The sequence below is a fragment of the Chiloscyllium plagiosum genome, unplaced genomic scaffold (assembly GCF_037043375.1).
Source record: "Chiloscyllium plagiosum isolate Xiang-an unplaced genomic scaffold, Cpla_swu_hap1 HiC_scaffold_16, whole genome shotgun sequence".
NCBI lineage: Eukaryota > Metazoa > Chordata > Chondrichthyes > Orectolobiformes > Hemiscylliidae > Chiloscyllium > Chiloscyllium plagiosum.
The window spans coordinates 14257982-14281160 of NW_028270154.1; the positions used below are offsets into that span (position 1 = coordinate 14257982).

Genomic DNA, 23179 nt, shown 5'->3' on the forward strand with positions numbered 1-23179 from the left:
CCCAGACACTGCAGCACCTCCTCAGTACTGTAACTCTGACAGCTGTACTTTAGCACTATCTTTCCTCAGTACTGCCCCTCCAACACTGCAGTGCACCCTCGGTACTGAAATGATTGTGCTGGCTTAGATTTTATTTTGCAAAACCTGGGAATGACCTCTGACTTGATCCCGAAGCAACTTTGTTGTCCCAACCCTCAATCCCTGCCTTTTTCCCAAATTTGGTCTTTGTCCCAAGTCATAGACTCAAAAGATTAGTTTAAAGTAGTGTTGTTGGTTTAATATTCCTGTACAATGTGCTTCCAGATTCAGACTTGATAAAAACAAACTCTCTGTCCACATTCTGAAGCTGAGAAAGAAAGACTTGCTTGTTCACAAGCATTGAACGTATTGTTCACAATGGCAGGATGATGCACAGTGCTTCATAGCCCAATGAGGAACTTTCTTCAGCCTGGTCACTGTTATAATACAGGAAACATGAAAGCCAATTCATATACAGCAGGATTCCACACAAAACTGTAAATAAATTATATCACCTTATGAATTGTTTAAGAGAGATACATATTGTCTAGGACAGTGGGAATGACTCCCCTTTCCAGCATGTTGTCGATAGCTCTGTCATAAACTCAGTGTTTTTTTTTCATACGTATGAATTCAGCTCAGCTGGCTATTCAGCCCCTCAAACCTTCTCCACTACTCAGTGAGATAGTAACTAATCCGATTATGGTCTTCACTGCCTAGTCCTATTAGCCTTTGTCTCCCTGTTTCCTGAGCCAGGAGTAAACCACCTGGAAAGACATGCTTCCCACACAGCCTCACTCTGAACCACCTTCAGTCAACCTTATTCCCTCCTGTTCCTGTCAGAAAGCCAACTTTTTCACGCAGAAGGTGGTTAGTGTATGGAATGGGCTGCCAGAGGAAGTGGTGGAGGCTGGTACAATTGCAACATTTAAGAGGCATCTGGATGGGTATATGAATAGGAAGGGTTTGGAGGGATATGGGCTGGGTGCTGGCAGGTGGGACTAGATTGGTTTGGGATATCTGGTCAGCATGGACAGGTTGGACCGAAGGGTCTGTTTCCATGTTGTACATCTCTATGACTCTTCTGATCCCCAATTCTTTCCCTATCCCCTTCTCTATTTTTCTTTTTCCAAATACTTATCTAATTACCTTTTGAAAGATACTATTTAATCTGCTTCTAGGCAGTTCAATTCAGTGGACTCTACAACTTGATGGCCTAATATATCCCTCACTTTATTTCTATCACATGGATCAATCCCAGTTCAATGGAAAGTGCAGGAGGACAGGCCAGGAGCAGCATCAGGCATACCTTAAAATGAGCTGTCAACCTAGTGAAGCGACCAAACAGGACTACTTGCATACCAAACAGCATAAACAGCAAACGACAGAGCTAAATTATTCTACACCAAAAGATCAGATATATACTCTGCCAAATTACAGTCATGAATGGTGGTGGACAATTAAACAGCTGACTGGAAGACGACACTCCACAAAAATCCCACATCAGTGCCAAAGGCTGAAGCATTTACAATAACCTATGATCTATCGCAGCTCCCATTGGAATTCCCCATCACCACAGATGCCAGTCTCCAGTCAATTCAAAGCACTGCATGTGATATCAGGAAAATAGGAACCGGAATAGACCATTCAGCCCTTTACCCTATTCTACCACTTAATGAGATCGTGGCTGATATGTAGCCTAATTCCATAGCCGATATCTTTTGATATATTTGCTTAACAAACCTTTATCTCAGATTTAAAATTAACAACTAATCCAGCATCCACTGCCTTTTGTAGAACAGAGTTCCAAACATCTCCCATCCTAGCGTACAGAAGTGCTTCCTAACATCTCACCTGGACAGTTTGGCCCTACATTTTAGATCATGACCTTCTAATTCTAGAATTCTCAATGCATGAATATAATTTATCTACAATTACCCTGTCTTTTCCCATTAATACCTTGAAGGCTTTGATCAGATCACCCTTTACCCTTCAAAATTCTAGAGAAAATGGGTCTAATTTGTATAATCTCTCCTGATAATGTAACCCTGAAGTCCATACTTGTAAAATCTATGTTGTTCTCCATCCTAGGCCAATATATCCTTCCTAAGGTGTGGTGCCCAGATGGGCTCACAGTACTCCAAGTGGGGTCCAACCAGGATTTCATATAACTGCAGCATAATATAGAATCATTGAGATGTACAGCACGGAAATAGACCCTTCGGTCCAACTCATCCATGCCAACCAGACATCCCAATCTAATCTAGTCCCACTAGCCAGCACCTGGCCAATTTCCCTCCAAACCCTGCTTATTCATATACCTATTCAGATGCCTTTTAAATGTTGTAATTGAACTAGCCTCCACCACTTCCTCTGACAGCTCATTCCATACACGTAACACCCTCTGCACGAAAATGTTGCCCCTTAGGTCCTTTTTTTATCTTTCCCCTCTCACCCTAAACCTATGCCCTCTAGTTCTGAACTCCCCCACCCCAGGAAAAAGACTTTGTCTATTTATCCTATCCATGATTTTATAAACCTCTATAAGGTCACCCCTCAGCCTCCGATGCTCCAAGGAAAACAACTCCAGCCTATTCAAACTCTCCCTGTAGCTCAAATCCTCCAACCCTGGCAAAGTTTTTCTGAACCCTTTCGAGTTTCACAACATTCTTCTGATAGGAAGGAGACTAGAATTGCATGCAATATTCCAACAGCAGCCTAACCAATGTCCTGTACAGCTGCAACATGACCTCCCAACTCCTGTACTCAATACTCTGACCAATAAAGGAAAGCACACCAAACGCCTTCTTCACTATCCTATCTACCTGTGACTCCACTTTCAAGGAGCTATGAACCTGCACTCCAAGGTCTCTTTGTTCAGCAACACTCCCTCGGACCTTACAATTAAATGTATAAGTCCTGCTAAGGTTTGCTTTCCAAAATGCAGGACTTTGCATTTATCTCCATCTGCCACTTCTCAGCCCATTGGCCCATCTGGTCCAAATCCTGTTGTAATCTGAGGTAACCCTCTTCGCTGTCCACTACACCTCCAATTTTGGTGTCATCTGCAAACTTACTAACTGTACCTCTTATGCTCGCATCCAAATCATTTATGTAAATGACAAAAGTAAAGGGCCCAGCACCGATCCTTGTGGCACTCCACTGGTCACAGGCCTCCAGTCTGAAAAACAACCTTCCACCACCACCCTCTGTCTTCTACCTTTGAGCCAGTTCTGTATCCAAATGGCTAGTTCTCCCTGTATTCCATGAGATCTAACCTTGCTAACCAGTCTCCCATGGGCAACCATGTCGAACGCCTTACTGAAGTCCATATAGATCACATCTACTGCTCTACCCTCATCAATCTTCTTTGTTACTTCTTCAAAAAACTCAATCAAGTTTGTGAGGCATGATTTCCCACGCACAAAGCCATGTTGACTATCCCTGATCATGCCTTTCCAAATACATGTACATCCTGTCCCTCAGGATTCTCTCCAACAACTTGTCCACTACCAACGTCAGGCTCACCGGTCTATAGTTCCCTCGCTTGTCCTTACAACCTTTCTTAAATAATGGTGCCACGTTAGCCAACCTCCAGTCTTCTGGACCCTCACCTATCTGAATCCTTGTACTCTAGTTCCTCTAGATATAAAAGCTTGCATTTCCATTAGCCTTCATAATTATTTTCTGCATCTGTTCATGGCATTTTAAAGATCTACGCAACTGAACCCCTGAGAAATGGCTGAAAGCATTGGATACTGCAAAAGCTATGGGCCCTGACATTTTGAATAATAATTCTGAAGACTTATTACCCTAATCAAGCCGTTCCAAAACAGCTCAAGACTGACCCCTCCTCTGCAATGCGGGAATTGTCCAGGTACATCCTGTATACAAAACGCAGGACAAATCTAAGCCAACCAATTACTGCCCCTCAGTCTAGACTTAATTGTCAGTAAAATGATGGATGGGGTTATCAACAAGTGCTATCAAGCATCACTTATGTAGCAATAACTTGGGTTCCATTAGGGCTGTTCAGTTCCTGATCTCATCACAGGCTTAGTTCAAACTTGACAGAAGCTCAACTCCAGAGGTGAGGTGAGAGAGTGACAGCCCTTGGCATCAATTCAGCATTTGACTAAACATGGCATTTAGGAGCCCTAATAAAACTGGAGTCAATGGGAGTCCACAGGTTCTAGTTATACCAGGCATATAGGAAGATGGTTGTGGTTGTTGGACATCAGTCATCTCAGCTCCAGGACATCTCTGCAGGAGTTCCTCAGGGTAGTGTCCTCGGACCAACTGTGTTCAGCTGCTTCTTCAATGACCTTGCCTCCACCATAAGGTCAGAAGACGTTTGCTGATGATGGTACAATGTTCAGCATCAATCACGACTCTTCAGAAACTGAAACAATCCATGTCAAAATGCAGCAGGATTTGGACAATATCCAGGTTTGGGCTGACAAATGACGAATAGCATGTTCATCATGCAAGTGTCAGACATGACCATCATATCTTAACTTCGAATGGCATTACAAGAGTGGTTCTAAAGATGAGAAACTTTAGTTACAAGTATTGATGGAGAAATTGGGACAATTTTGTATGGAGAGACGAAGCCTGAAAGAAGTATTGATATAAATTTTGAAAATTATGGAAGGACTGGACAGAGTAAATAAGGAAAATTGCCCCTGATCATAACAGGATTGTGAGCCAGATTACACAGTTTTTGTAATGAAAGAAGTGAGACAAACTTGTTCTATACAGTGAGCAGTCCAGGTTTGGAAAGCACTGCTTCGAATTGTGGGGGAGGCAGGTTCAATTGAGCCATTCAAGAGGAAATTGGATGATGACTATTCACATACAAACAATATACAGTGTTGAGGAAAAGGCAGGAGTTTGTCACTAGATAAAATGCTCAGAGAGCTGGTACAGACACAATGGCCTCCTGCACCATAACAATTCTATGGTGACCAGGGCTGGAAGCACTACTATCAACATCCTGAGGGTTATCACTGACCAGAAACTGAACTGGACCAGCCATGTAAATAATGTGGCTACAAGAGCAGGTCAGAGGCTAGGAATGTTGCAGTGAGAAACCCATTTGCCTGACTCGCCAAAACCCATCCACTATCTCTGTTAGGAACAAGTCCAGAGTGTGATGGAATACTCCTCACTTCCCTGAATGAATGCAGGGCTATCAACACTCAAGAAGCCTGACACCATTCAGGACAAAGCAACCTGCTTGATTGTTTAGATAGATATTGTACCATTCACTTCCTCCAACACTGTTGTAGCTGTGCAATTCATCAAAGCTCCTTAGGAATCCCCTTCCAAACCCACAACCAGTACTTTTTAATACAGTCAGTTGGCTCAGCTGGCTGGATGGCAGATTTGTGATGCAGAGTGAGTTCAATTCCCACAACAGCTGATGTTACCACAAATGGGGGACTCTTCTTCTCAATCTACCCCCTTACCTGAGATGTGGTGACCTTCATAAACTATGGCAACTTTACGTTTTTTTATTTACATTCTAGAAGGAACAAGGGGCTTGATGAATAGGAACACCACCACAGGCAAGTTCCCCACCAAGTTGTTTTCCATTTTGCAATGGAAAATATATCAGCTTCATTCGCTGTCACTGAATGATAATCCCAGAACCCGCTGGAACAGGATTGTGGATGTACTTGTACCAGATGTGGGCAGTGGTACAAGGAGGCAGCTCATCTCAAGGGGAACTAGGGATAGACAATAAATACCAGCCCAGTTAATGAAACCCGTATCCCTTGAGTGAATATTAGAAAAATACTGACTGCACAAAAATAATCCTCAACTCCTGTTTGGTTCTTTTGTCAAATAACTTAAAATCAGTGGCCCATGGTTGATGATCTTCCCAACACTGGAAATAAATCTCTTCAATTCACTCTGGTCAAAACTCTTCATCTCTATCAAAACCCCCATAATTTTCTCTGCTCTACAGGGACTGATCAGAGTATTTCCAGTCTTTTCACAATGCTGGCGTTCCCCACTCTTGGTAGGATTGTGACAAACCTGCTCTGCAAACGCTTCGAGATTTTGACATCCTTTCTAAAGGTGGTAGACAGTGAATGCGGAGCTCTTTAGAAACGATGGGCTCAAGGTTCTGCCAAACACACAGACTCATTCCATTGTCAGGTCCAATTCTAACACACTATACTCCAGCATCTCCACTGATTGGTTGAGTCTACATCTCCATCCTAGCCCCAATGTTTTCTTAGTCCAGAACCTGAGTCCACTCTGAGCAAGCATGTCCCTGTATATTAATTTTGTTAATTCCAGAATCATGGCCACTGGCAAGACCAGTATTGTGTTGTCTATTGCAATTTGTTCCCTCTAAGGGTGGGCATGGGCCATTGTCTTGAACCATTGGTGGACGTCTCACTCGATTAGTGCAATAAAGCTGCAGTCCTCATGCTCCTGGTGGGAGCTTTCAGAATTTGACGTGAGTCAGAAAGCAGTTGGAAATAAAATGTTGGCCTCAGTGAAAGTAACCATGAGGCTATCAGAAAAACACATTTGGCTCACCAATGTCCTTTAGGGAAGGGTATCTGTAATCCTTACGTGATTTGAATCGCTACATGACTCCTATTACACATCAATGTGATTTACCATAACTACCTTCCAAAGTAGTTTGAGAAGACACTCCATTTGTATTAATCCCATTGACTTCAGAAGGTACCCACTACCATCTTTCCAGAACAACTAAGGATGGTCAATAACTATTAGTATTTCCAGTACGTTCACACCCCCAGTAGGAAATGAAATCAATGAAACCTATGCCTTTGACGTGCGCCTCTAATTCACCTGAAATGCTCTCGAGATGTGCCATTTCATTACTGAGGACTCAGAGGTAATTTCCAATGATTGACACCTCAACGGGTTGACAATGCACAGGCTGCCAATAAAATCAAAGTAGTAATAAAGTTACCATCACTCATCCCATTCAGTCACAGATGCGCACTAACTGGGATATAGCTCGCCGAATGAGTCTGTCGCAGACAGATCAAAATGACAGAGACTCCAGGACACTGCCACAAAACAGTGCCCCTTTGTGAAACCCCATTTGTGCTCCTGACAGCAAACAGAGGACGAGGCTATCAGCTTGGCTTCAGAAAGGGTGAAAGGTCATTGGTTGGACCCAATTACAAGGGAATTCCAAATCCCATTGCACAATGTTCACTCCTTGAATGTGTCTTATATGCTCACGATTCCATGTTCAGGTCCCAGGAATGTCTCATCACGAGAGAGGCTTTGCACAAGTTTAAATTGTTGAGAATTAAAGGTTGGCGTTCTCAGAGAAAGCCCTCAATGAACACACCAAAGACCCATTCTCTATCTGGAAGCTGATGGTTCCTGGTTCTCCATCTGCGGAAATTCAAAGCCATGGTGAATTCTGACAAGGATTGCAGTCCAATCCCCCTCATATCTCCCATGTGAAGCACCAATCCTGGAACCAAAGACCCATCACCCATTCCTCCAGTTGGCTTTGGCTCCACGTGTAGGGTTGGTTGGAATTCAGGTGGGAATATTCAGACAAGGAGTTCCTCATCCTGTTGTGAAATCGGATTGGACGATGGTGGAGGAGGGGCAGCTCGAATCTGAAAAGTTGAACAGCAACAAAGGATCATGTGAGCCATTTGCTAAACACAAATTCAGGGCATTTAGGTTGAAATAATGTTCCCCTCACTCTATGATTGTGGCTCCTCCCCTACTCCCCCGGGTTCAACACAAACCAAAGGAATTCATAACCAAAAGGTAGCACTGGGCCATCACCTCAAACACTGAACAAAGATTGCAAACCACCACAGCAGAGGGCAGCAGATGCATGGGAAATCCAGCATCTCTATGTAACCTACAGCATCCTAATGTGCATGTACATTCGCTATTCAGACATTTGAAGGATCAAAATCCTGGAGCAGCAACACAGCATGGTGTAAGTACATTCACTTTATGGTCCACACCACCTTCTCAAGGACAATCAGGGATGGGCAAGGATTGCTGATCTTACAAGTGCAAACTTGAAGGATTCAGAAAAGGTTTACAAGGATGTTGCCAGGGTTGGAGCTATAGGGAGGGGCTGAACAGGCTGGGGTTGTTTTCCCAGGAGCATCAGAGGCTGAGGGGTGACCTTATAGAGGTTTATAAAATCACGAGGGGCATAGATATGATAAGTCGACAAGGTATTTTCCCTGGGGTGGGGAGTCCAAAACGAGAGGACATAGGTTTAGGGTGAGAGGGGAAAACTTTCAAGGGGACCTAAGGGGCAACTTTTTCACACAGAGGGTGGTGCATTCATGGAATGAGCTGCCAGAGGAAGTGGTGGAGGCTGGTACAATTACAACATTTAGATTAGATTAGATTACTTACAGTGTGGAAACAGGCCCTTCGGCCCAACAAGTCCACACCGACCCGCCGAAACGCAACCCACCCATACATTTACCCCTTTTACCTAACACTACAGGCAATTTAGCATGGCCAATTCACCTGACCTGCACATCTTTGGACTGTGGGAGGAAACCGGAGCACCCGGAGAAAACCCACGCAGACACAGGGAGAATGTGCAAACTCCACACAGTCAGTCGCCTGAGTCGGGAATTGAACCCGGGTCTCTGGTGCTGTGAGGCAGCAGTGCTAACCACTGTGCCACCGTGCCGCCCACAAAGGCATCTGGATGGGTACGTAAATAGGAAGGGTTTAAAGGGATATGGGCCAAGTGCTGGCAAATGGGACTAGATTGGGTTGGGATATCTGTTTGGCATGGACGAGTTGGACTGAAGGGTCTGTTTCCGTGCTGTACATCTCTATGCCTCTAAAGCCCCCATCTTCATAACAATAAAATATTTCATTCCATTCCTAAGGCACCAGTCAATTCCATCTCCAAGTTATTTCTACATTTATGCGCCAAAGACAGCAAGTGTCACCAGAGATCTGACATGCCCCACACTTTACGCACATACACCAGCCCACCCTGGGTCAACTGAGTAATAATACTGACCACCTTTCCATTCTGCACTCCCAGCTCAGGCTTACCGAAATAAACAAACTGCGGGCCCCTCTAATGTTCTCAACAAGAATAACTTATATTTATTTTGCACCTTTAATAGGTTTTCTGGTCCCACAAAGTTTATCAGGAGCGATTAACTAAGAGGATGTGACACTGAGTTACAGAGGGAGAGATTGTGTCGGTGAGCCAGCAACTTGGTTAAAGGTAGGTTTGAAGGAGCCTTTATCTACAGGAGAGAATTTCCAAACACGCGGCCAAGTGACCGAAGCCACGACCACCAATCGTGGGAGGAATTAAAGTTGGGGATGAGCACCAGCTCTGAAGTGGAGTAATGTACGGATCCTAGATCTTTGAGGAGCTGGAGGGAATGATGGAGATAAGAAGGTATGAGGCATTGGTGAGAGCTTTGAGAATACAGATGAGAATGTTAAACATGGAGCTGGTGTGGGTCTGGGAGCCCATGTAGATCAGTGAGCACAGGGGTAATCACAGAATCTCTACAGTGTGGAAGCAGGCCATTCAGCCCGTCAAACCCACACAAACCCTCTGAAAAGCATCCCACCCAGACCCACTCCTGCACTTCCCCTGGCCAATCCACCCTAACCTGTACATCTTTGGACTGTGGGAGGAAACCGTAGCACCCTGAGGTAGCCCACACAGACCCAGGGAGAATGTGCAAACTCCACGCAGACAGTCACCCGAGGCTGGGATTGAACTGGATCCCTGGCGCTGTGAGGAAGCAGTGCTAACCACTGAGCCACAGGTGATGGCTGAATGGGGGCTGGTGAAAGATAAGTTGTGGCCATCAGAGGTTTCAGAGGGAACAGATGAAGAGGCAAAAGCAGAGCTTTGTGGAATGTATTGCTCCCAGGATGATGCATTTCCCCAGAGGGAGCTCAATGATGGCAAGTTACACATTACTGTTTCTCAGATAAATCCTCTCTTACTGGTCTCAGTCGTCCCGCAGGCATTTCGGTAATCGGCTCCAGGATATGGGATTCCTCCTTGAGGACAGCAGAAACTGTAAGGGGAATAAAGTGGAATGAGTTCTGCATGTTCCAGAATCCCCGAGATGTATATACTCACAGTTAATGTTGTTAACTCTGGTTGGACATTAACCCTGAAGGTTGTGTAACAAAGTCTCCAACTACCCCACGTGAGCAAACAGCCTCTTCTCAACACAGCCAATGGTAAGTTATAATTATTGGGCTGGTTCCTTTTGCAGAATGACAAACGATTGAGAGAAGAACATTGAGGATGAGCAACAGATAAAATGCGCCCTTGAGCCTCCTCCCCCTCTATTCAATACAGATCTTCAGCTTCAAATCCACTTTCCTGCTCATTCCTCACATTGTGCGACTGTGTATTATTCTGTCCCAGTCCCTCAGAATGGGAACGCCAATGCTCAGAGCAAGAACCTGTACACGGAGTCTGTTACTGTGGGGAGCCTTTTGTGGCTAAATAGTTCTGCCCGACAAGGAATCTCTCGCTTAGTACCTACCATGGGGCTATCAGAAGGAGGTTTACATTTTGATGATCAACAAAAACCATTTAGCTGCATTATTATGCACGGCCATCAAGTACCGATGGGGTTTGATCCCAGAGCTCCTAGTTCAGAGATAGGTACACTACCACTACATCACCCAGACCTCCTACCCCTCCTTAATCCTCCCAAGAGACCAAAAAGCTGTCTGTTTCAGCCTTAAGTATGATGGAACATCTACAACCTTTCAAGATAAAGAATTCTAGACGATATTAGGAGGGACCCCTTTGGTTAAGGATATTGGCTTTGAGAAATGAATGGTGTTTCAAGAGATCAGTGTATACCTAAGGCCTGAGCAGCTAAAGCATGGTCACATGGTCGGATAAAGACACAGGAGGAGACTATTCAGCTCCTGGAACTTGTTCTGCTATTTTTCAAGATCATAGCAGTTCCACAGCTTCACTGCCGTCACCTGAACTAGCTGCATTCCCTTGAATACCTTTGGCTAGCAAAAATCTATCAATCTCAGATTATAATTGTGAAGTGAGTTAGCTCCTACTGTCCGTTCTGCGTTCTCATGAAGATGTGTTTCCGAACTTGCCTCTTGAATGGCCTGACACTGATTTGAAGATGATGTCATCTCATCTAAGATTCTCTCCATCAATTAGGAGGAAGTGAGGACTGCAGATGCTGGAGAAGGGCTTCCTGATGAAGGAGAAACGTCGATTCTCCTGCTCCTCAGATATTGCCTATCCTCCTGTGCTTTTCCACACTTTTCAACTCTCTCCATCAATGGAAAATAATTTATATCTACCCTGTCAATTCATTTTAGGATCTTAGAACCTCATGTTCTCTCCTTAACGTTCCAGAGTTCAGGGAACCCAAGACAATCTTCCCTCATACTATGACCCTTTCAGTACTGGACCTACACTTTATTGTTCCCAAGGCTAATGTATAGTGCTCCAGATGGACTCCAGTGTTGCTGAGCAAGGATGGATTGATGGAATTAAGATACAGGTTAACCAGGATCTCATCGAATGATGGAACAGGATCAAAAGGGAGAATGGCTTCCTCCAATTCCTCTGTAACTGAATGGATTCCTCCATGTTTTTTTTTCAGTAACGATGTGGAGTTGCCAGTTTTGGACTTGGTGAACAAAGTGAAAAATCACACAACACCAGGTTACAGTCCAACAATCCAACAGCTTGTACTTTCAAATAAACCTGGTGTTGTGTGATTTTTCACTTTTTCAGTAATTGGCTTGAGGGGCTGACTAGTGAGACCCAATGGGTGTAAGAACACATTCAATATAGTTACCACTGTTTCGAGGTGACACTTGGAGTCTCTCTTGCTGTGCGGATGCTACACTGTGAAATGCCACCGCACCGCAATCAGGAGCAGGAGGAGAGAACGGAGGTGGGGATGTCGGATCCTGGGAAATAAAACAAGGTGGTCAACAACAGTTCAGCAGCAGAGAGTCTGAGCATCAGAATGGCCTATATCCAGTCCTGTATATTTTCTACCTATTGAACCAACAGTGCAAAGTAAGTCCATGTGGTAAAAATGAGGGAACTGTAGACTCTCTACACTTATCAGATCTCAGTGGGTGAACATCCAACTTTTTCCTAAAGGCAGGAAGGAGCCTCACATTCTGGTGAAGCCTGGTTGAAAGGGTTACGGCAAACTACAAAGAGAAACACAGGTTAACTGAGCAACGGGGGTGGAGGAAGGAGAGAGCCAATGTGTCAGGAAGATATAGGGATATATTCAGCCGTGAAAGAGAAAGAGTGTGTGAAAAAGTGTACACGCACAGTAACGGAGGGGTACGTGCATCCTTGGACAAGATTACAGATGCTAAGAAGTCTGAATGAATGATGGGTTGCCCTGACGCTCTGACAGTCAGGTATTTAGCAAGGAGGCTAGTTGTTTGCCATTGTAGTTGATGTCATCCCATCCCTAATGTGAGACAAAACCTTGATTTGCCAATTTGATTACACATGAAATCATTGTAGGAGGGTTGGGGAAACACCTTGTTCTGCAGTCTGCTCACTTGGGCCTGTGGGCATTTGACTCTTGACCTCCTCTAATGTTGACACTGTTTGACCGTGTCGCCTCCATACGGATCTGCCCAAGGTTGGTGTCATCCTGCGTTGTGCTGTCCAACATACAGACTCATGAAAGGCCAAACTGGATTCTAATTTTTATATTAGAGGAACACTGAGCAGAGAATCTAAGGAGATGAGGATGAATCAGGGATATTGTTTGGATCATAGCTGGAGGGCTTTTCTGGGATATCCCCCTACAGGAAGATTATCGGAAACAAGGGCAGAGAGCAGTAATGATTGAAGAGCAGCAGGAACGGGAGGCAAGACGTTATGAAAATTTCACAAAATGGAGAAAGTTAAAAAATCACATAACACCAGGTTATAGTCCAACAGGTTTATTTGGAAGCCCTAGCTTTCGCAGCGACGCTCCTTCATCTGGTGGTTGTGAGAAAGCTAGTGCTCCCAATTAAACCTGAAGAAGGGCTAATGCCCGAAACGTCGATTCTCCTGTTCCCTAGATGCTGCCTGACTTGCTGCGCTTCTCCAGCAACACATTTCCATCTCTGATCTCCAGCATCTGCAGACCTCATTTTCTCTTCAAAGATATAACCTGGTGTTGTGTGATTTTTAACTTTGTCCACCCCAGTCCAACACTGCCTCCCCCACATCGAAAATGGAGAGTCCACAGTGGGAGGAAGGGGAAGTGAAGTCATTGTGCGGTGCCTGAACAGAGAGAAGATGATGAGAGGTTTAAATAAGCTCACAAAGCTGCACAGACTGATTAAAATCCACAAATTTCCTGTGTAGAGTACCAGCATCAGCTCCAGCTCCAGGTCTGTGCCTTCCCCAGACAGCAGCTCAACGAGCAAGGATGGAAACACACCAATACGGCCATTGAATTCTCCTTCCCAGAATCCATCGTCCACTCCGCGCTGATCAGTGTGAAGGACCTTGATCAGGCCACCTTCAGGGAAACACAGCTCCTCTGCGCTCTGTCCCTCATAATCGTACAACGCTCGGGCCAAGCAGACTGGGGAAACAATATCCACAACATCAGCATCTTCAACATCGCTCCCACCAGAGATGTGAGGATAAGCTGCAGACTGTGATCCAAGCTGTTACAGTGAGGTCAAGGTTCAGTCTACAGTATCTCCCAGACCAGCAACCTCACAAAAATATCAGAACCTCAAAACCCCCTTCCAGGTCACACCCAGAATCATAAGTTGGCCATATATTCATTTGTTACTCAATAATGCCTTCTTGGCAATGTAGCACACCCTCAGTACTCTCTTTGAAAAAACACTACTCAGAGAATGGAACAGTGTCAGAAGGGGATTGCTGAGGGAGTACTGCTCCAATAGTGGGTCAGTACTGAGGGAGTGCTGCACTGTCAAAGGGTCAGTACTGAGGGAGTGCTGCACTTACAGTCAGAGTCATAGAGATGTACAGCATGGAAATAGACCCTTCGGTCCAAACCGTCCATGCCGACCAGATATCCCAACCCAATCTAGTCCCACCTGCCAACACCCGGCCCATATCCCTCCAAACCCTTCCTATTCATATACCCATCCAAATGCCTTTCATATGTTGTAATTGTATCAGCCTCCACCACTTCCTCTGGCAGCCTATTCCATACACGTAGCACCCTCTGCGTGAGAAAGTTGTCCCTTAGGTCTCTTTTATATCTTTCCCCTCTCACCCTAAACCTATGCCCTGTAGTTCTGGACTCACCCGCTGCAGGGAAAATACTTTGTCTGTTTATCCTATCCATGCCCCTCATGATTTTATAAACCTCCGACACTCCAGGGAAAACAGTCCCAGCCTATTCGGCCTCTCCCTATAGCTCAAATCCTCCAACATTGGCAATATCCTTGTAAATCTTCTGTGAACCCTTTCAAGTTTCACAACATCTTTCCGATAGGAAGGAGACCAGAACTGCACAGAATATTCCAACAGTGGCCTAACCAATGTCCTGTACAGCCACAACATGACCTTCCAACTCCTGTACTCAATACTCTGACCAATAAAAGAAAGCATACCAAATGCCTTCTTCACTATCAGAGGGTCAATACTGAGGGAGCGCTGCATGTCAAATGCCCAGTACTGACGGAGTGCTGCACTGTCAGAGGGTCAGTACTGAGGGAGTGCTGCACTGTCAGAGGGTCAGTACTGAGGGAGTGCTGCACTGTCAGAGGGTCAGTACTGAGGGAGTGCTGCACTGTCAGAGGGTCAGTACTGAGGGAGTGCAGCACTGTCAGAGGGTCAGTACTGAGGGAGTGCAGCACTGTCAGAGGGTCAGTACTGAGAGAATGGTGCAGTGTCAGAGGGTCAGTACTGAGGGAATGGTGTAGTGTCAGAGGGTCAGTACTGAGGGAGCGCCGCACTGTCAGAGGGTCAGTACTGAGGAAGTGCTGCACTGTCAGAGGGTCAGTACTGAGGAAGTGCTGCACTGTCAGAGAGTCAGTGCTGAGGAAGTGCTGCACTGTCAGAGAGTCTGTGCTGAGGCGGTGCTGCACTGTCAGAGGGTCAGTGCTGAGGGGGTGCTGCACTGTCAGAGGGTCAGTACTGAGGGAATGCTGCACTGTCAGAGGGTCAGTGCTGAGAGAGCGCCGTACTGTCAGAGGGTCAGTACTCGGGCTGGATTTTGTGCTCACGTCCTTGGAATAAGAAATCTGGAACTTCTTGCTTCAGAGACAGGATGAAGGTTATTATGGCCCAAGCTCCAAATCAGGTCTCCCCTATATTTCCACAGTGTACAGATGTTTTCGCTGAAACTTTGTGCCTATTAAAGGACTCTTCCTGATTCACCTTCTCTCTCAGTATTTCACAGCGGGCAGTGGGATATGGTTCAGGGGTGGGTGGTAATAATCCCTGCACTGTGGCCCCAAAAGCACCTTCACAATGGGTTATAGATCAAGGTTTGACCTACCTCCATCTGCTGGCTGCTCTACGACACTGCAAGTCATCAGTTCCTGCTCAGCAGAGCTGTTTGATGAGGAATAAGACATAATGTCAGAGGATGTTACCATGGAGATCTTGCTGGATAGGCTGTTCCCACCTGGAAACTGGAGATACTTTTCAGGCACGTAACCTATTTGACCAGCTTTATTCCGGGCCTGAAGAAGGGATAGACAAAAGTAATTAAAAAACAAGACTGAGGATCATAAGCAAATTTCTCCAACAAGAGCTACAGGGCGAGGCTGACCAGGCTGGGGCTGTTTTCCCTGGAGCGTCAGAGGCTGAGGGGTGACCTTATAGAGGTTTATCAAATCATGAGGGGCATGGATAGGGTGAATAGGCAAGGTCTTTTCCCTGGGGTGCGGGAGTCCAGAACTACAGGCCATAGGTTTAGGGTGAGAGGGGTAAGATAATAAAAGAGGCCTAAGGGGCAACATTTTCACACAGAGGGTGGTACGTGTATGGAATGGGCTGCCAGAGGAAGTGGTGGAGGCTGGTACAATTACAACATTTAAAAGGCATATGAATAGGAAGGGTTTGGAGGGTGCTGGCAGGTGGGACTAGATTGGGTTGGGATATCTGGTCGGCATGGACAGGTTGGACTGAAGGGGCTGTTTCCATGCTGTATAACTCTATGACTCTATGACTCCAAGAGAAAATCTAACTATCTCCCCTTGACACTCAGCAGCACTACCATCACTGAGTTCCACCACTGCCAACATTCGTTGACCAGAAGCTGAATGCGACCAACCCCCACAAAACAAATACTGTGGCTGCAAAAACAAGACAAGGGCTGTGACAAGTAACCCACTCCCTGACCCCCGAAAACCTGTGGAATATCTACAAGGCACAAGTCTGGAGTTTGAAGGAATACTCCCCACTTGCCTGGGTGCAGCTCCAAAAATACCCAAGGAACTCGACACTGTCCAGGACAGAAAAGAGCACCTTAAACATTCACTCTGTCCACCGCAACGCACAGTAGTAGTAGTGTGCAGCACCTACAAGATGAATCACAGAAATTCACCAAGACTCCTTCTACTGCACCTTCCAAACTCACGACTCCACCTCCTAGATTGACAGGGAAGCAGGCACGGGGGTATACCAGCATCTAAAAGTTCCCCTCCAAGCCACTCACCATCCTGACATGGAAATATATACCAGCATTCCTTCAGTCAAAATTCTGGAACTGCCTCCCTCAGAGCATTGTGGGTCTACTTACACCAAGGGAGCTGCAGTGGTTCAAGAAGGCAGCTCACCATCACCCTCTCAGGGGCACCTAGGGTTGGACAATAAATGCTGGCCTAGCCACTGGTGACCACATCCCACAAACAAATTTAAAAATTGACCAAGATCTCAGCAAAGAGTTTTGTTGGGTTTGGTGATGAGACGAGTAGCACCTGGTGCATTTAGCAAAGGTGTGTCCATCCTTGGAAAGAACAGAGAGCATGGTCATACCGAATCAAGATTAGAGTGGTGCTGGAAAAGCACAGCAGGTCAGGCAGCATCCTAGGAGCTGGAGAATCAACATTTCGGACAGGAGCCCTTCATCAGGATCTCCCAGTCCTCACTTGGTCATACCGAATGTCAGGGCAGGAATGAATGGGCTGAATTATCTTCTCCTGCTCCTAGTTCTTATGTTCCAGATCTTCGAAACACAGAATCCCTCCAATGTGGAAGCAGGCCATTGGGTTCACACTGAACCCTACAAAGGATATCCCACCAGACCCACCTCCCTATCCCTGTAACCCTGCAGTTTCACATAGTTAATCCACCGAGCCTACACATCTCTGTGACATTTTGGGGCAATTTAACATGGCCAATCCACCCAACATACACAGCTCTGGACCATGGGAAGAAACCAGAGCATCCGGAGGAAGCCCACACAGACACTGGGAGAATGTGCAAACTCCACCCAGACAGTCACCCAAGGCTGGAATCGAACCTGGGTCCCTGATGCCATGAGGCAGCAGTGCTAACCACTGAACCACCGTCACAGATAGTGAGCCCTCCAGGGCTGTATCCAAACATGAACATCCAAAATCTTCACATGGGGCATAACTGACTCACAGCGGCCTCCCCATGGCCAATACTGTCTATGTCACTCATTTGGGATATTTTGTACACGGTGTATGGCTCTCCCAGTGCTCCCTTGTCCCTTGGAAGACTGCAGATCAGAAGCTTACATTTGGCTTAAACATCACATTAAATATAACTAACTTTGGATTTTTTTGGAGAGACAAATGTGCAGTTGGAATCGGAGGTTGTGTGTATTCAATGAACAGTCATTTGACATTTGTTGATTACTAAAAGAACCTTTCCAGAATTAAATCGGATTTATAAATTACTGTTCACAGCTTGTGGACAACACAAGATCCCAAATCCCAGCTCAGTCAGTGGGAGACCAGCCCTGAATCCCAGCTCAGTCAGTGGGAGACCAGCCCTGAATCCCAGCTCAGTCAGTGGGAGACCAGCCCTGAATCCCAGCTCAGTCAGTGGGAGACCAGCCCTGAATCCCAGCTCAGTCAGTGGGAGATTAGTCCTGAATTCAGCTCAGTCAATGAGTTGGGAATGGAGCCCTGGATTATTAGTCTGTTGGAAAATGAAGAGGTTCATGTTAGATCACCCTCATTGAACTCACCTTCACCCAATGCTCCATGTCACCATCTTCAATCACTTCCAGCTGCTCTTCTAGAGTGATGGTCAGTTCATCAGACTGTGTGGCCTGTACATAGGAAGATAGACACTGAGGAAATCACTCATTGACATTATAAACTGTGGTATAAAGTTAAAGAAATTATGTGCTAAACTACTAAAAAAAACACTGATGAGTCCCCACCTAGACTGTTGCATCCCATTCTTGACACGACAGTTTTATCTTTCTTTGTGTAAAAAAACTTCTGTTCTTTTGTTAGAAGTACACTGTCAGCCTCACATGAACATGTTCAGTGACTGACCACGATGGTAATCATATTGCAAACCAAAACCTATGATCCATCAAGCCTGGATTTATCAGGGATTTGACTTAATATTACCATCAGCTGGGATCATAAGAATAGAAGTTCCCTAAAGGGAAGTGGATTAATATGTGAAAAGGATATGTGCTGCAGTGTTAAGGGGAATGAGCAAGGCAGTGGGACTGACTGGATCATTCTTTCAAAACGCCAGCATTGTCATAATGGGCTGAATGGTCTCCTGAGTTTCAAGATTCAAAATCCTGCTCACTCAGCACATCCAACCACTTCCGGTGAAATCACACAGGCAGGGAGTAGATTTGGACTTTGTGGAGAGGTTCCTCATTATCAAAGTGCAAGTGTGAGCGATAGGTATGACATGATCAGGTTGGCAAAAAGCAATAAATACCTGCCGTAAAACAAATCAAAGTAGACAGGTACAGCAAATGTCATCGGTTGGGAAATCCTATCCCCTGCGACACTCTCACTTGGGTGACAGGGTGAATTTGCTTGCTGAAGATCAAGTGGGCATCACAATAGAGATCAATGTCATTCCTGTCCGTGAGAGCTGCTCACTAGAGATTCACTGAATTGGGGTCAGGCAGGAACTCCAGCTGATTGGCCAGCCTGTTCCTAACTCAGTGAAAGATCTTCCTTTAGTACAAACACTGACACAGACCCCAAACTGCAGCCCAGAGTGTTTCTGTCCAGGGGGCTCAGCTCTGCATTCACCTGGTTCATTAGGCACCATTTCTTTTCTTTTTTCAACCATGGGGTGTGGGCATCATTGGTTGGCCAGCATTTATTACCCGTCCCTAATTGCCCCCTTGAGAAGGTGGTGGTGAGCTGCATTTTGAAACCGCTGCAGTCCTATGTGCTGTAGGTTGACCCATAATGCCCTCAGGGAGGGAGTTCCAGGATTTTGACCTGGTGACACTGAAGGAATGGCAATATATTTCCAAGTCAGATGGTAAGAGGCTTGGAGGGGAATTTGCAGGGGGTGGTGTGCCCATGTAACTGCGACCCTTATACTTTGACATTGAATCATCAGTGGATTTCGAAGGTGGAGAGGAAGGAGCCTTGGTGAATTTCTGTGGTGCATCTCGAAGGTGGTACACACTGCTGTGACTGAGCATTAATGGTAAAGAGAGTGGATGTGGTGCCAATCAAGTGGCTGCTTTGTCCTGGATGGTATCAGCATTTTGAGTGTTGTTGGGGCTGCACCCATCCAGGCAAGTGGGAGAGTATCCCATCACACTCCTGACTTGTGCCATGTAGATGGTGGAAAGTGGTTGGAAGTCAGGAGTTGTGTTACTTGCTACAGAATCCCTACTCTCTGACCTGCTCTTGCAATCGTATTTATATGGCGAATCCAGTTCAGTTTCTAGTCAAAAGCAACCCCAAGATGTTGATAGCGGGAGATTCAGTGACATTAACACTATTTAGTGTCAAGGAACAATGGTTAGTTTCTCACTTATCCAAGATAATATTTTACTGGTACTTGCATGCCACAAATGTTACTTTTCAGCTCAAATCTGGATATTGTTGTATTTGGATGTGGGCTCCTTCTCTAATTGAGGAGGCACAAATGGTGCTGAACATTGTGCAATCATTGGCTAACTACCCGACTTCTGATCTTATGATAGGGGAATGTCATAGATGAAGCAGTTGAAGATGGTTGGGCCAAGGACACTACCCTGAGGAACCCCTGCAGAGATGTCCTGGAGCTGAGATCAGTGAAGCTCCAACAATCACAAGCATTTCTCTCTATGCCTTTGAGTTAGCAGTCTCCTGGCTCTCAGTCTGACACCTGTTGGTTCAAATTTGACTCCAGAGATAAAATCCATAATCCAGGCTGAAACTCAATTCGGTACTAAGTGAGTGTCACACCGTCCGAGGGTCAGCACTGGGGCAGAGTTGCACTGTCTGTGGGTCAGTATTGGGGCAGAGTTGCACTGTCTGTGGGTCAGTATTGGGGCAGAGTTGCACTGTCTGTGGGTCAGTATTGGGGCAGAGTTGCACTGTCTGTGGGTCAGTATTGGGGCAGAGTTGCACTGTCTGTGGGTCAGTATTGGGGCAGAGTTGCACTGTCTGTGGGTCAGTATTGGGGCAGAGTTGCACTGTCTGTGGGTCAGTATTGGGGCAGAGTTGCACTGTCTGTGGGTCAGTATTGGGGCAGAGTTGCACTGTCTGTGGGTCAGTATTGGGGCAGAGTTGCACTGTCTGTGGGTCAGTATTGGGGCAGAGTTGCACTGTCTGTGGGTCAGTATTGGGGCAGAGTTGCACTGTCTGTGGGTCAGTATTGGGGCAGAGTTGCACTGTCTGTGGGTCAGTATTGGGGCAGAGTTGCACTGTCTGTGGGTCAGTATTGGGGCAGAGTTGCACTGTCTGTGGGTCAGTATTGGGGCAGAGTTGCACTGTCTGTGGGTCAGTATTGGGGCAGAGTTGCACTGTCTGTGGGTCAGTATTGGGGCAGAGTTGCACTGTCTGTGGGTCAGTATTGGGGCAGAGTTGCACTGTCTGTGGGTCAGTATTGGGGCAGAGTTGCACTGTCTGTGGGTCAGTATTGGGGCAGAGTTGCACTGTCTGTGGGTCAGTATTGGGGCAGAGTTGCACTGTCTGTGGGTCAGTATTGGGGCAGAGTTGCACTGTCTGTGGGTCAGTATTGGGGCAGAGTTGCACTGTCTGTGGGTCAGTATTGGGGCAGAGTTGCACTGTCTGTGGGTCAGTATTGGGGCAGAGTTGCACTGTCTGTGGGTCAGTATTGGGGCAGAGTTGCACTGTCTGTGGGTCAGTATTGGGGCAGAGTTGCACTGTCTGTGGGTCAGTATTGGGGCAGAGTTGCACTGTCTGTGGGTCAGTATTGGGGCAGAGTTGCACTGTCTGTGGGTCAGTATTGGGGCAGAGTTGCACTGTCTGTGGGTCAGTATTGGGGCAGAGTTGCACTGTCTGTGGGTCAGTATTGGGGCAGAGTTGCACTGTCTGTGGGTCAGTATTGGGGCAGAGTTGCACTGTCTGTGGGTCAGTATTGGGGCAGAGTTGCATTGTCTGTGCGTCAGTTTTAGTGGAGCACTGCACTGTTAGAGAGGCTGTCATTTGAATGGTGTGTTAATTTGTGATCCCATCCACCCTCACAAGTATAAGTGAATATATAATAGATTCCCACATCGATAATTGAAAGAGCAGTGGGTAAAGTTCTTTCTAGTCCCTTGATCATCAGTGAGAGGATTATCTCAATTACTATCCCATTGCCTGAGGTATGAGCTGTCGTCTTTAACACAAGATTAAACTGACAATCTCTTAACTCAAAAGTAGTGGGTGACGCACAATGCAGTGGGGTTAGCTGGCCCCTGAACTCCTCACCTGGTAACTGTAGAGAACTTTACAGAGCACCGGGTACATTCGGGGGGAACTGCCAAGGGTTGCTTCACTGCTCTCATCAAAGATCTCATTGGTGTCATCAAATTCCTCAAAATCCGTGAAATCTAACTCGTCAAACTACGAGAAAAACAAATAAATTGAAAATTTAGGCAAACAACTGTAATGGGAAAATAGACAGAGAGAGGGGGAGAGGGGGAGAGAGAGAGAGAGAGGAGAGAGAGAGAGAGAGAGAGAGAGAGAGAGAGAGACAGAGAGAGAGAGGGGGGGAGAGACAGAGAGAGAGAGGGGGGGAGAGACAGAGAGAGAGGGGGGAGACAGAGAGAGAGAGGGGGGGAGACAGAGAGAGAGGGGGGAGACAGAGAGAGAGAGGGGGGAGACAGAGAGAGAGAGGGGGGGAGACAGAGAGAGAGAGGGGGGGGAGAGACAGAGAGAGAGGGGGGGAGAGAAGAGAGAGAGGGGGGGGAGACAGAGAGGGGGAGAGCGAGACAGAGAGGGAGGGAGAGCGAGACAGAGAGGGGAGAGCGAGAGAGAGGGGAGAGAGAGAGAGAGGGGGGAGCGAGAGAGAGGGGGAGAGCGAGAGAAGGGGAGAGCGAGAGAGAGGGGGAGAGCGAGAGAGAGGGGGAGAGCGAGAGAGAGGGGGAGAGCGAGAGAGAGGGGGAGAGCGAGAGGAGAGGGGAGAGCGAGAGAGAGGGGGAGAGCGAGAGAGAGGGGAGAGCGAGAGAGAGGGGGAGAGCGAGAGAGAGGGGAGAGCGAGAGAGAGGAGGGGAGAGAGCGAGAGAGAGGGGAGAGCGAGAGAGAGGGGGAGAGCGAGAGAGAGGGGGAGAGCGAGAGAGAGGGGAGAGCGAGAGAGAGGGGAGAGCGAGAGAGAGGGGGAGAGCGAGAGAGAGGGGGAGAGCGAGAGAGAGGGGGAGAGCGAGAGAGAGGGGGAGAGCGAGAGAGAGGGGGAGAGCGAGAGAGAGGGGGAGAGCGAGAGAGAGGGGGAGAGCGGAGAGAGGGGAGAGAGAGAGAGGGGGAGAGCGAGAGAGAGGGCGAGAGCGAGAGAGAGGCGGAGAGCGAGAGCGAGGGGGAGAGCGAGAGAGAGGGGGAGAGCGAGAGAGAGGGGGAGAGCGAGAGAGAGGGGGAGAGCGAGAGAGGGGGAGAGCGAGAGAGGGGGGAGAGCGAGAGAGAGGGCGAGAGCGAGAGAGAGGGCGAGAGCGAGAGCGAGGGGGAGAGCGAGAGAGAGGGGGAGAGCGAGAGAGAGGGGGAGAGCGAGAGAGAGGGGGAGGGGGGAGCGAGAGAGAGAGGGGGGAGCGAGAGAGAGGGGGGA

The 23179-nt window shown here is 46.9% G+C and overlaps 1 protein-coding gene across 2 annotated transcripts in view; it reads right to left on the reverse strand.

Moving 5' to 3' along the window:
- Nucleotides 1-251: 251 nt before the first annotated feature.
- Nucleotides 252-23179, reverse strand: part of LOC122556475 (F-BAR and double SH3 domains protein 2-like) — a 75131-nt gene continuing 52203 nt past the window's right edge. The window contains exons 14-20 of one of the 2 annotated variants that reach the window (XM_043703139.2): nucleotides 21856-21990; nucleotides 18180-18263; nucleotides 15513-15699; nucleotides 13396-13613; nucleotides 11856-11970; nucleotides 10003-10076; nucleotides 252-7649 (exon numbers count right to left, since the gene is read on the reverse strand). In XM_043703139.2, the coding sequence (XP_043559074.2) occupies nucleotides 7581-7649; nucleotides 10003-10076; nucleotides 11856-11970; nucleotides 13396-13613; nucleotides 15513-15699; nucleotides 18180-18263; nucleotides 21856-21990 (882 nt within the window). In that variant the 3' untranslated portion in view covers nucleotides 252-7580. The other variant, XM_043703140.2, reaches the window with a different exon arrangement.